At 43.9% G+C, this 13,646-nt stretch overlaps 1 protein-coding gene across 1 annotated transcript; it reads left to right on the forward strand.

Moving 5' to 3' along the window:
- Positions 1-3,648: 3,648 nt before the first annotated feature.
- Positions 3,649-5,717, forward strand: CCDC195 (coiled-coil domain containing 195). The gene is made up of 2 exons (XM_067302190.1): positions 3,649-3,874; positions 5,452-5,717. Exons 1-2 carry the CDS (start codon positions 3,649-3,651, stop codon positions 5,715-5,717), a joined length of 492 nt encoding a protein of 163 aa, XP_067158291.1.
- Positions 5,718-13,646: the final 7,929 nt, after the last annotated feature.

The following is a 13,646-nucleotide window of genomic DNA, read 5'->3' on the forward strand; positions in this document are numbered from 1 at the left end:
CTTTTTGTCTTTATAACCTTCAGGAAAGCAAGAGAGTGGATTTGGCAAGCAGTTTAACAACGCCAGGAGCTGCGTGGATGTCGTTTTCCACTGGTGGAAGGTTTCACTACGTATGCTCTTTACTCACAGTGTGTTTGTCCCCTTCCCCAGCGATCCCACGCAGCAGTTACGTACGCACACAAATATCTTATGTCACTGTGCCGCACACACGCAGGAAGCTCTAGAATTTCATGTAGGCGCAGAATAAAGGTCCAAGCTCCTCCTGTGCTTTTTTTTTTTTTTTTTTTTAACGGAGCTGCTTTGCAAGGCTTTTGCATTTTGTTCACATGTTTTCTGTTGCAATGCTACTTGGTATGCAATTCATGCAACCCACCGGCACATAGAGAACACACTGGCAGTTAAATCGGGGTATTGTTGTGAGACTGCTCGATGGTGTCAGCTGCCAAAAATGCCACATTTGCATTCAATTATTTTTCCTAGTGAAGCGGTTTGGGTATGACTGAAGGCGAATAAAACTTTACCCAATTCAATGTCCTATGAACTATAACCTGCGAAAGTAGCTCAAATGTGAAACGCTGTATTCTTTGCATCAAATGACTTTGTGTCTTACGGGGGAGGAAAACACACAACCACAAGCTTTTGTAGTAGGAGCACGGGATACATTGAACATCCAGTCAGTGGAAATCTGCAGCCTAAGAGCGTCTCACCGCTGCGAGGCAGCTTTGCTGACCAGCGGCAAATACCCCAGGACTGACGTAACCCTGCCCAAGGCTGGCGGACTGACAGATCCTGCGGGGGAAGGAGCACATCTCAAAGCGGTGCGCCCCAGGCCTCACCGAGGTGTGCATGCAGGGCGTTGTGTTTAGTTACAGGAGAAGATGCTGGCCAGCCAGCAAATGGCTCCTTGCTAGTTTTTCATGGTACAAAACTCCTGACTCCTACCCTTCACCTCCCTCAATCTCCAGGAGGAAAACACACCAGGAACATCAGGTACGTGATTCTAAGAAAAACTCCATTTTCTCAGAAGTCTTCTGGTATGCGTAAAGGTTTGTACCTGCTTCTGGTCTGGTTCCAGCGGACTGGAGAATGTGAGATCGAAAGAGCAGATGTCTTCAGTTGCAGCCGGTGTAAGCTAATTGCTGAGTTGGCAAGCTTCCCCTGCCCATTTGAACCTGCCAAGTGCGAGATCAGCAGTGATATTATAATTACATGCAAGTGCTGTCACTTATCCAGTACCTGATCCACTTGCTGGAAAAATAGAAACATATATTTGAAACTTAACATTGGAAGGTTGCTGCTGTGAGACTTGTTTTGAGTTCTTGGATGACTCCAAAGCTGGGTAGATTTTTATTACAGTTCCAGTATTTGCTGATCTCCCTTTGTCCCCAGCATGGGTACAGCTGCACTGTTATTTAGGCTTGGCCCAGGACTGTTTCTGAGTCCAACTTTGCCCTCTCCCTCCCATTTGTATGTTAGCATGCCCTCAGTGACATGGATCTCTCTGGAATGGAGGAAGCAACGTAGCATAAGCCATTGCTCCTGTTGATGCAATCTGGATGGAGTGGGGTGAGGACAGATGTAATCCACCAGGAGGTTTTGCTAAGATTAATGCAGATGCTTCAAACCCAGAGCGTAGCCAGACCAGCAGCTGCCAGAGAGGACAAGCAATACAGCACGACTTCCCGTGCTCTGCCCTTGCATTACAGATATACACCATGTGGTTGCTTGTTCATCTCCAGAGATCTGGTTGCCATCATTTCCATTCGTGTGAGCAAACTACTGTGATCATGCACCATCGTATTCTGTACTGACTGGCTCAGTCGTCAGGACAGGAATAACTTTCTTAATCAAGGTTATGGTGAATACAGAGCTCATGATTTTGTGAAGGTCATGGACACTGCACACATTGTTTGCCACCCGAAAACTCTGACTAATTCGTTTGGGTTTGGATGTGGGTTTTTTTGTTGTTTTGGTGAGGAGGCAGTACTAAGGTGAGGTGAGCGCTGGGAACCTCCTTGCTGTATCCAGCCAAGGTGCCCGAATTGCACGGAGCCCTCTGGAGAGGTTCCCTAGGCAGTGATGGTCTCAGGGTCACCAGGTAGCAGGGCTGAGCATTACTCCCAAGGCTCCTGATTCCCAGCGTCGTTTGTGTTGCTAGAAGAAACAGAATAGTTATGTATTCAGGCAGGTCTTATAACAAGTCCTATCTACCCTAGTTATGTATTGTGTGCTGCTGCTGGTCACAGAGGTAAATGAACGCAGAGTAAAATACTGGAATTGCTCCTTCCTTACAAAGCGGGTTCTGAGTTCTGAGGAGACTGTTCCTGAGAAGACAGCAAAACCTGCATGGGAATATGCTGCTTCTTCAAGGCCCAAGCTCCCTGGATGCATCTCAACTCCAGCAGTTTCTGCCCAACCTCCAGACAGCTGCTGAATAACTCTGCCTTCCCACAGACCCCATCGCTTCCTCGAGCCAATCTTCCTCTGACACCTTATGGAAAAAATAAAAATGAGTCATCTCTTGTCTGCAGCACCTCTCACCAACTTTCCTTTCTCTTTCACAGGCCTCTGGCAGTAAAGGGGAGAAGCAGCTATGCGATTTTATTTTCTCAAATATTCCTGAGTCATTTTTAAGCTAGTAGAAATGGTTTGAATTTTCTCAAAGTAAAGGTTGTTTTAAATTATTTTCATGCTGGCTTTCTGGCATTCTCAGATTTAAATTTTGAAGTATATTAGGGGGAAAATGGATGTTCTACAACATATTTTATGAGGCTTTTGCATTTTATTTCCAGCGGGAAGATAGCTTTAGGCACTAGGTAATGAGAGCAGCGCAAAGGATTGTGTTTCCCTTTCTAATGCAAGATTCATGTCTGATCTGTCTTTCCTTACAATCCCAGGACATTGTTGCACAAGCTTCATTCAGGCAGATTTCCCAAAGCGCGAAACAAAGGGCAGCCTGAGCGAGGGAGCGGTGTCTGCTGTGTCCTTTCAGGGAGAGCTTGAGGTTACCTGCTGTTCCACCGCAACTCTTGGCCCATCTAGTTAATAGCAGGGATCTGGCAATATTTTAGCTTTAATTTGGAAATTTAATTTTTCCTTTGAGAAATAGCTAATTCTTTTCCAAATGCAAAGAGCAGAAATAAATAATTCATCCAGTGGTAACAGAGAGATTAATTGTTGCAAAGCAAAGGTAGTCCCCTCCCTTTGTGCCACTGAGACATGCAGAGAAAATGGGCTACAGGTGGATTTTTCCTTCTTGATCCTTTTGGAGAAAACCAAAGCCTTGATGAGGTAAGTGAAGGGGCAGGGAAGGATTTTTTGATGATATGACAATATTGAGTTGACAGTGATTTGTGTAAATGTGTAAAAGAAAAGCTCTGATCTGAAAAATGAAACTCTGAATGAATAAATCATGGGCCTTCTCTTAATAACTTGACAGCTTAATCCAGCTCTGCTGGTGGTGAAAGAAGGCCTAGCTTTGAGCGCAGGGAGGGACTCCTATTGTCTGTAGGCTTTTAAGTTCAGGGCCAGCCCACCATCGGTTCAGGAGCTTCTCTTTAGGGCAAGTACATTTGATGCAGGAGCCTGGTGACTGCTCAGAGTGGGATGATGGAGGGAAACACCCACCTCCTTCAGGTCATCCGCAAGATGCGTCTGGAAATCAATAAACTGGAGAGAGAAAACAGGGCCCTGAGAGGAAAGCTCCAATTCTGCGGGCAGAGAGCGCTGCAGAAGGAGCAAGAAGCAGGAGGAGAAGGTGGAGGTGGAGAATCCAGGAGCCTTGCTGATGACAGGGAAGAGTCTATTGGTTTGCCAGGGCCCCTCTGCAGAAACATCTTGGCTGGTCCCACGCTGGCACCAAAGGAGCAGAAAGGTATGGAGAAGCCAGGGTTATTAATGACAATAACATCTGCTTTCCATTCAGGACCTCCTGGTTCTGATGTTACATATTGCAGGGAATGTAAAATGACCCAACAACTGTCTCTAGTTAACATGACTGAAGTACTTTTTCTTCATTCAGTGCCCACATCCAACAAAATGTTAACTGCGTGCTTAACCCTAAGATCTTCTATGGGGGGTACCCATATACTCCCAGCTGAGCTTACTGGAGTGTTTTGCTGCTCCAGGGTTCAAGCCGAGTTCAGCTCGCCTTTCTTTAAGTAGAATTTGACTTACTGTTTTGAATTTTCATGGGCATGGACTATCTTGGGGGTTTTTTTTGTTTTTTTTTTTGTTTTTGTCAATGACTGACCCCTCAGTCTTCCAGATGTAAAAGAACTAGCAGTTGTAATCATGTTCTAACCTCTCTCACGTTAGTAAAAGGTGAGAAAAAACTCTACAAATAGTAACAAATGGTGATAGGTTGCATATATCACACCAGATGTACAGTTTCTGTTTATTTTTGTTAAAGAAAACTCTATGAAGAGTCTAGATAAGTCTATGAAAATGACCAAGTTAAGGAGTTGAATAGTATTAATGGATTTAAGTGAACCCAAATGAGTGCTGGAATTGAATAAAGCCCACTGAACTCAGTGGCCCTGTTACTAAGTTAAGTGCCTTTTAAATTGGGGCTTTCACTGGCCACAAACTTCTTTATTATCTTGAAAGAAGCTGACTAGTCTTTCAGTGAGTGTGACAGATGTGCAAACTGATTTCTAACTTTGTGGCTTTTCCCCTCTAGCTATGTTCTACAGAAAAAAAGGGTGGGATTAAAAGCGGATGTTTAGCCTCTTCTGCCTTTCACCCTTCCCACATTCAAAAATTTTTGAGTCAAAAAAACCAAAATAATTAAAAACATACCAAAGAATATCTGAATTCCAAGTATAAACTGCTCTCAACGTCCATAAGGCTGTAGAGGTGCCAGAAGGGCTCAGAGCAGACTGAGAACCAACTTGTCCTACTCGCCCTGTGAGTCAGAGCAGTCCCTGGCCCTGTTTTATTTAGCGATAGCGTTGGCGTAGCCAAAGCGTTAGAGCATGGGGAGGGCCGATGGGGCTCCCCCACCTAATGACACCAAGCCCTGTGGGCACAGCCAGGTGCCGGAAAGGACGTCAGGGCTGTCTGGAGACCTCTATATGCAGGAGATGAGTGGATCAGTGGTAACTCCCAGACTTCTCCTTCAGAGCAGTATAGACCTGGCCTATGAGCTGCTGTGTGATGAGCAGCTCAGCAATATGAACAAGAATTTCATAATTATGTCTGCACAAACATGACTGAATGGACTTTCACTGCCCATCGTCTTCATGTTTGAAATACAAAAGGGAACAAATTTCATAAATGACATCTAAAATCCTCTGGACAGCCCCATGTGCCCTACTGCTTGTACATGCAGAGCTTTCCTTGAATATGCATTTTCTTACATAGGATTTAAGATTTCCAGCTACCTAAATCAGTGTGACTGATAGATTCACAGAATTTGTTCTCAGCTCTGCTTTTGTTTTTTCTACTCAGATAATGCCATGACTGTACGGCGCTACTCCATTGCTTCGTCAGCGCAGCATGCTTCTGGCGTCAGGTCTCACAGAGCTGACAAAAGGCCTCCAAGCCACGGGCTCCTGGAAGCGCAGGGGAGTGCTCAGCCACCGGCTGGTCCTGCTACAACACAACTAACCAATGAAGAGGAAAAAGGGGTTGAAAAAATTCCAGCCAAATGTTTCTCCAAGAGTAATTCCAGCAAAATGAAGCTGTTTCAAGAGCATGTTTATAAGTGCAGGTAGGCTGAGTTTACCTTCACGGCATAGATTACCTGGGCTGGTATGCTAGTTTTGCTCGATAAAACCATATGGACATGCTTTTGGATTTTAGTTCATTATCAGCAAAGTCTTAGGTTGTTCAAATGCATGTGTACCATTAAGCAGAGGGGAGATCTGTTCAGGTTAGGATGGCCTGCTCCTCCTTGCAAGGTGTATGGAATCGTCAACATCAGTAGTCTAAACTTACTTTAAGAACAATATGAGGGAACAGGGCTGAAATCGTCTCCCCATTAAAGTCTGGTAGAGTTTTGCAGATGGACGTGTTGTACTAACAAACTAAGTGTGAAAAGGATTTTTAAAGTTTGAATGAAAATATTAAGGAACTCTGAACTATGCTTTTGAAAGTGTGATTAATATGATTCATGGATTTAGATTTACTGTATCATTTTTCCCCTGTAATTGAAGCATTACAAGTTAATGCTTTCAGCCTTGAGAAAAATATTCTCAGGATGGGTTCTGAATTAAGTGAAATGGCTCCTGAACAAGTCCTGAGTGCCTCTGCTCATTGATGAAAAGCTCTCCAATACAGGCTAATGATCAAAGGCAGAAGCACTAATAAGGAGACTGTGACATACGGCAGCGCTAGTCATCTCCTGGTGTAGTTACACAAACTACTTTGAATCCCTTTAGGTCACTGTTTCTCGTGCTGATCATGCCACGCTCAAAACAGTAAGAATCCAAGTGGCCTCGCAGCATGTGCATTTAAAGAGGGGAAAAGGGCAGGGTCCTGCCCAGCTCTGCAGCCTGGGGCAGGACTGGAGCCGCCTGCTCTGGACCCTGCACGGCGGTGCTGGGTTGTGCTGCCTGCACCGAGGTGTCCATCTCCAAGGGAAGTCGCGCTGGCGCACAGCCTGTACCACCCTCGCACAGCAGCGGGTCTCCAGAGCAGACCCAGCGCGTGGTCCTTCACCCCCCATGCAAAAAATGCTCAGGAGCACCGGATCCTCGCTGAAAGGCTGGAGGGAAAAACGAGGTCAAGTTTTCAGAAGTGCCTGTGTTTAGTTTTAGAGGACATGTGAGGGTCAGATATTTCACAGCATTTAAATGCCTAAATTTAGTCCCTGGCAGGGAAGTACTATCATTTTCAACAGCGCTGTGACCCTGTGACTGTGTGGGTTTCAACATATGCTTCCCCGAGCTCTGGGCGACGGCCAGCTCCGGGTGCCCCCGGGGCCTCCGCGCGTTTCGCCCTGGAGCCGTCTCCCTGGGAAGGAAGGAGCGGGAGGAAGGGCACTGTCGACGTGCAGGACGATCGATGGCAAAGGCAAATAACACAGCTCTTGCATACGGGGAACAGCGTCTTCAGAGTAGCTGAAATAGCACCATAGATCTTTTATAACTGATGTTTTGGGACCTACAGAGGAAAACTACCGAGTGCTTAGCAGTCAAAGGAGAACGTTACTGATTATTTTATCACCATCTTTGGAGCTGCCTTGTCAGCTCTGAACAGCAGTGAATTTGGCACAGTGACTCATGTCTAATCATTGTTGGCTGCTTTAGGAGAAGCAAGAAATTATTATAGAAAGAGCTTTCTAACCTAACCCCATCAATAGACTGAGTTATATCCTGAAGCATGAAGCCGTGTTCCCTTATTGGAAAAAAAAGTTTAATATATTTTCTGATTGTAACGCTGGACTTTTCCATTATATGTACAAAAATCTAACACAGAAATCTTAGTAAGCTTTTAACTAGTAGGATAATTTGTGTCAAAGAGTTCAGAGAGCTAATTAAGCTTAACTTTTTATAAAGATGCCATTTTTGCTTCCCAGCAGGCTATTCTGTGACAGGTTATTCTAGCCTTTGTTTATTGTAGTTTTCTCACGTTTGCTTTAAAGCTATCATTATATATGAGGTGCTGGATATTTTTACCTTCAAAAATTGACTCTTTAGAAGTATCATCTCGGATTTATCCAGAGTGCAGTTGCATCCAAGCAATAAAATAACAACAGTGCTACCAGATCATTACTAATTTGTATGTCAACAACACTTTCATTGATATATGATAAGCACTGTTTATAGCACATTATTCCCACTTTTGGGGAAAATGAAAAAGGGGTAAATATTTTAACATACTAGGCAGGATACGAAAGGCTGAATATTGTTTTCAGGGCTATTAGCATAAAATTACAAGGTATACAAAGCCTGTTTGGTACAACTGTCACCAAGTCATACTCTAAGCCCATGACGTGCACTGGCCTTTTGGTGGTTGACAGGGGATGATGCGGGAAGGAGAAACAAAATTCCCCCCGCGTAGCGCTGCTCCGGGTGAGGCGTATCCTCCCCGCACGTGGCTCCGCCACGACAGGCAGGGCAGGCTGGGTGCGCGGGGAGGCGCGGGAGGGAGACGGCAGCACTGCCATCCCTTCAGAAGAAACAAGCAGCACATGTCCGAGCCGGCTGGCACACCTACCCAGCAAAACTGAGCTGCTGGCGTTTATCTTGACCACATTATGGACATTCCTTTTGGGGATGAGACACAGGGCGAGCCGTTAATGGGCAGGCTGGAAAATCAGGCTGGCTTGCAAGGAAACTGTTTTGTATATACCACGACAGGACTGTGTATATGACCCAGAACAGACTGAGAGGTCAACTTCTTCCAGCACCACCCGAGTGCAGGGCTCCACACGATGTCCTCCGCTTGACCACAGGTCAGTTCCAGCCTTGCAGGTGATGCTCTGCCACCTGTATCAAGCTCACACAGCACCTACACGTGACTTGTGTCTCATTTTAAAATGAGTGAGATAGGACTGATGTGGTGCACAGATTTGATGGTTTGATCTTCCAGTGGGATAGGTCTAATGGGCAGGCGAGAAGGTTGGAGGACACTGCGGAGGCCCTCCCTGCTGCGGGGCCCCCCCTCGCTAGCTGCGAGGAGGCGCTTCTGCAGCGAGCTCATAGTGACAGCGGAGGAGGATCAGAACAAAAACAAATGAACAAAAAGCCCTGCAAAGCCTGATCCATTTACTTGCCGAACAACCAGTTTCAGAACATACAAAAGAGCATGTTTCTACCTCTGCTTTTGCAGTGGGATGAATTTACCACGTGCACTTCTCGAACAACTGCTCATACTCGCATGTCAGTAGCCACCTACACATGCAAGTATGAACCTACTGGAAGACCCCCCAGGTTAGGAGTACCTAGCCGCTGCATAGACCCTAAGCTTACAAGCGTGCTTAACCTTATATTCAAAACTTAGGTGCTGACAGAGGAGCAGAAGGCTCACTGGAAAAGGTAGATGCTTCCAGCAGACAGACGGCACCTAGGCTTGGCCCCGAGGGCACTGTGTGACTGCCGTCTCGGCGGTGCATGAGATTCTGCCCCTGTGCGAGCGCTGGAAGCATTTACCTATTGCTCGCTGGGTTTTTCTGAGTTTCTTTGCACATTCTATATATTTGTAATCCTCATAATCCTTTCTCATTTTTCTCCAGAGGTAAAGTGAAGGCTGTTAGTTTCCTGTTACCAATGGATATGTCGTCATACGCTGAAAATCCAGGTTCTCTCAAACGCCCACAAAATCAAAACACAAAACAGTTAACCACCATCGCTGAAAAGGATATGTGAGCTGGTGAATTTTTAAAGGCCCATTGATTCTCAAGATAAATTGGCCTTAAATGATAGCTGTGTGTCAGGTTCCTTTTCTGCAAAACGCTTTGGCAGGATGCCTTCGGAGAGTCACCTAGACTGTGTTTCGGGTCACTGGCCTGTTGTTTAGCAAGGAAATGGAAGCCATGACAAAACCTGCTGGGAGCCTGTATGCCACGATGAAACCACGCGATAGCAGAGGCACCGCCACAGAGCAGCTTCTGTGCACAACGTCTCCAGGATCCCTCACCTCGAGGGTGCTTTAAATAGGATGTTAAAGCTGTTTCTGCTGTGTTTATGTCACAAAAAGCGGAAACCATGTCACCTATTGCACTTGCTGATCCTCTTCTCAGGCATTTGTTGCAAATGACAAAATAAGAGCTGTTAAAGAACCTGTGAGGTTTTTCTGTATGTAAAACTCTAAAATTTCACAATACCAACACAGTTAAGTTCATAGGGCATTACAGATTCATTTCATATTACTCTGAATATCTAGAAAGTTGACAGTGACTGTTCATGTCCATTTTGCATTCACTGTCTGTGAATGCTGTTGCAAATGCTTTTAAAGATGATCATGTTCACTCAGAAAAGTGAATCTCTGAGGGAGTGCTGGGGAGAATAAGTACTAACTGGTATGACGGTGGGACTACAAACCTATTTCTGACTTAGTATGATCGTCATGACTAGAGGCCATATACCAAGTCAAAATAGGTAAAATTTTGAATATGAGAATTTTTCATGAATGGCTTTGGAGCAAGGCTCAGACCAAGAATCATTAGCAGAAGTTCAGCAAACCAACAGGTACAAAATAAATGTGAGAAGGAGCTACAGACAGCTTGTAAAATATGAGGAAAGACAGTGTTCCACATATTATTTAACTTGACTACAAGTATTTACAGACCAAAAAATACTGCGCATCCCTCGCTATTTCTTTATATACAGGCAGTATTGATGAGTGAATATTGCACAGCAAATGCATGAACAGTAGATGTTTGTACTGATAATTTTCAGGAAGAATTTCATCTCATTGCCTGCTCTTAAACAACATACTTTTCTGGAGCCTTCCAAAGCGAAAACAGAGACCTGGTGGAAAGAAACTTCCTTACTGATTTTCAGTGATCTTGTGCACTCTTATAAAAATGCGTGCTCTGTTTTGGATTTTGAAATTCAAGATGTTTTGTACATCTAAGTATATTTTTAATATATTCTCACTAATGAAGTGAAATTTCAATTTCACTACTATTTATTTGTGGATCTCATTTTCAGCTTGGGTCTGCACAGAGTTGCTTTGTAATGTCAGAAGTAGTGGTGACGAATAACTCAAAAAAGTCTACAGATACTTGCCCAGCAGAGAGAACTGAATTTCATTTGTTTGCAGTGGATGGCTATTCCAGCAAATGAGGTTACAGCTTGGAAAGTTTACTGAACAGCTCATTTTAGAAGGCATTTACAGGGAACGTGTTTTTCAAGTGTTTTAATGAAAGCTTCATTGTCAAAAACTCAACACTACATATATGTTCAGTTAATTACCTAAATCCAGTTGATTTCCCTTAACACAGTAACACCAAATGCCTTTGAAAATCTGGCTCCTAGACCTCTAAGGCACTCAAGCACTTTTCAAAAGTTGTACTTGAAAACCAGCTTTAATGGGATTAGAGTATCTATATGCTCTAGACAGCTTTGAAAAAAAACTCAACTTTTATGTTCTCTAAGCCTCCAGTTCCACTGAGTGACAGTGAGAATTATGTTCTCCCACCCGTGTCAATTCAATGTAGATAGTACGGTCTCTGAGACAAAGACTGTGTCTTACTAAGCATATGACAATGTTAAGTGCAGTGGCCTGTTGATCCCAATGGCACAAAAATACATACAACTTTGTGTACAGCCAAGAAATTAAACTCACTTGACATTTATTAGAGGTAAAACATTCTTAAGGAATTCCTGAATATTCATAAGGAAAAAGAACAAAAAATGTGGAAGGGAAAAGAATCAAAGTCATCATTGAAAATGGGAGTCAATATATTAATGGAAGGATTTATTTCTGAATGATATTTTTGCATCATTTCTGTCTTTAGCAGTGCCTAGTTTTAAGAACACATGATGATACTCAGGCATATTTATTTTTAAAACAGTTGTGCAGGTGTGACCTAGCTCTGCATCTCCAGGACAGAAGCAGGAAAATGGGACATAGCAGAGACGACAGAGAAACCACTGATCACATCAATTTTACTAAAGTACAGCATAAAATAGATTACCATGGAGCATTTACTGGCAATTAAAACATTCTAGTGCCAAACATTCATAGACTGTTCAGTGCAAAATCGGCAGGTATAAGCAAAGCAAGTGTTAAAGTTTGGGAGGAGAGATTCAGGCAGCAATTAAGCCATGGTCCTTTTTTTTCTTCCTCCCAAAGAGATCCACACAGGCTCACAGAGGAGCCCTGGGCTTCTACCTAAAACCACACTGGAGTACATACTCGATCCTAAACACTGGCCAGGCAAGGAACCTGTTGGAGCTGCACAGTGTTTCCAACTGGAAATCCTTTCTTTGGGAGAGCTGGTCAGTGATAATCAACCACGCAGGTAAGAGCCTGTGAGAGGAGTTGAGGCAGCAAGAGGTTCCCTCCCGCATTAGCGCTGGCCCCTGGGAGATACATTCTTGTGTCTCACTGCGCTCGGGCAGAGCGGGCGGCCTGGCTCCTCAGCACGTGCCGATAAAGAGCGAGTCTATCGGTGACATTGGTTAAGACATGCTCTCCATTCTACTGGCACGACTAGTCAAGAGTAGTGACATGAGTCTCTAGGCTGGAGACAAAAATGTCTTGTTGGAGTTAATTCTCAAATCAGTAGAATAGCACTGATTTAACTGCTACTTTAGATTTACACCACTGTGAGTGAGAGAAATTGGGCATTATCTCTCTCTTTAGGAAAGTCTTTACAAAGCTGTGGTCACAATATGCCAGTGCAGCGTCGTGAGCTCTGATATGAGGAGGGAGGACTCCTCTGGGAGGAGTTACTAGGGCCAAATGTGAAGTTTAGATGCGTGTCTAAGGGTGGCACACAATCAAAAGTTTAAAACCTTAACACCCAGCTTAAAAATAGGCTTAGATGCATCTTTGCCCTACAGCAGATATCAGCCTCTCCAAAATAACAAATATTTCCCAGATAGCAGTGTCTCCTGAACTTAAAAAACAAAAAAAAAACCAAAAAAACAACTGACAGACATAAAACTGCACTCTTCCAGAATGTTATTGCTCAGTTGTATTGTGGAAAGTGCTAACATTAAACCATTAAACAGTGTGTCTACATTAGCATTTTAGTCAGGATCAGGAGTACACTTCTGAAGTGAATTTTCTGATCATTCCCACTTACCGCGCTTTGGTTCACATTGTGGAGTCATCTCAAAGCACATGAACTGATCTCTTCTGGATGAAACTAAGCCAGAAGATGCACTCCTAACGTGCTCCAAAACCTAACAGATATTCAGTGTATGGGACCGCTCTAGCAAACCCTCTGAAACACTTGTAGGGTGGAAATCAACGCTCTGCATATCCTTCTCCTTTGGTCTGCACTACTTGCTGACGTGGACAGAGCCACAGAGCACCCAGACAAAGGAGCTACTGTCTCAGAGCTTTAAAAGGGACTTTCAACCAGGTGAAATTTCATCTTGTTCTATTACAGAGAGGAGGAGATTCCTTTCATCAGTCTTACCTCTCTGCCTGGTGTTTAAAGAAGAGCTTCACTCTTGCTGCAGATACTGAGGTGGAAATGTGATGCTCCAGACTGTAACAGAGGAGTGACAATATCATCTCCAGTGAGTTCTTGCTCCAAGTTCATTGAGTCTCCTGTTCACATCCTTAGACAACAAATCCATACCCAAAGATAATAGATCAGTGTAGGATGCACCTAATGTCAAACTCCCCCAATGTACAGTACAATCCATCGACTCCAAGCTGGATTCATAGGAATGAGAGGACAATTTATGATGTGCCACATTGTCCACAGTCTTCATATCTGTTGTATTCTTGCTTCTAAATCTTAAATCTGAACTAGCTGAACTTCAGTTTTGCTCTGCCACTACTGATGAATGAATAACTTCCATTCTGATATATTCTTAATCTAAGGAGCCTCTGATACCAGGTAAGTGATGTTGATCTTTAACAGTGTTATTTTAAATGACGTTAACAGCATTAGTTTCAGCACTGACATGCTCCTTCTGTAATTCTGAAATCTTTCTTTTGTTTAGCTGGGGAAGGAATATGAGAAATAAACTGAAACCTAGATTGAAGGTCTGAAGTAGTTCATAGGCTGC

Source organism: Apteryx mantelli, chromosome 9 (genome assembly GCF_036417845.1).
Source record: "Apteryx mantelli isolate bAptMan1 chromosome 9, bAptMan1.hap1, whole genome shotgun sequence".
In the NCBI taxonomy this organism is placed as follows: Eukaryota; Metazoa; Chordata; class Aves; order Apterygiformes; family Apterygidae; genus Apteryx; species Apteryx mantelli.

Excerpts from the sequence above, each read along its gene's own strand:
- CCDC195 (XM_067302190.1), top strand. The coding sequence starts at position 3,649 with ATGCGTCTGGAAATCAATAAACTGGAGAGAGAAAACAGGGCCCTGAGA. Across the intron at positions 3,875-5,451 it reads GGCACCAAAGGAGCAGAAAG|ATAATGCCATGACTGTACGG; the intron begins GTATGGAGAAGC and ends TTTTCTACTCAG.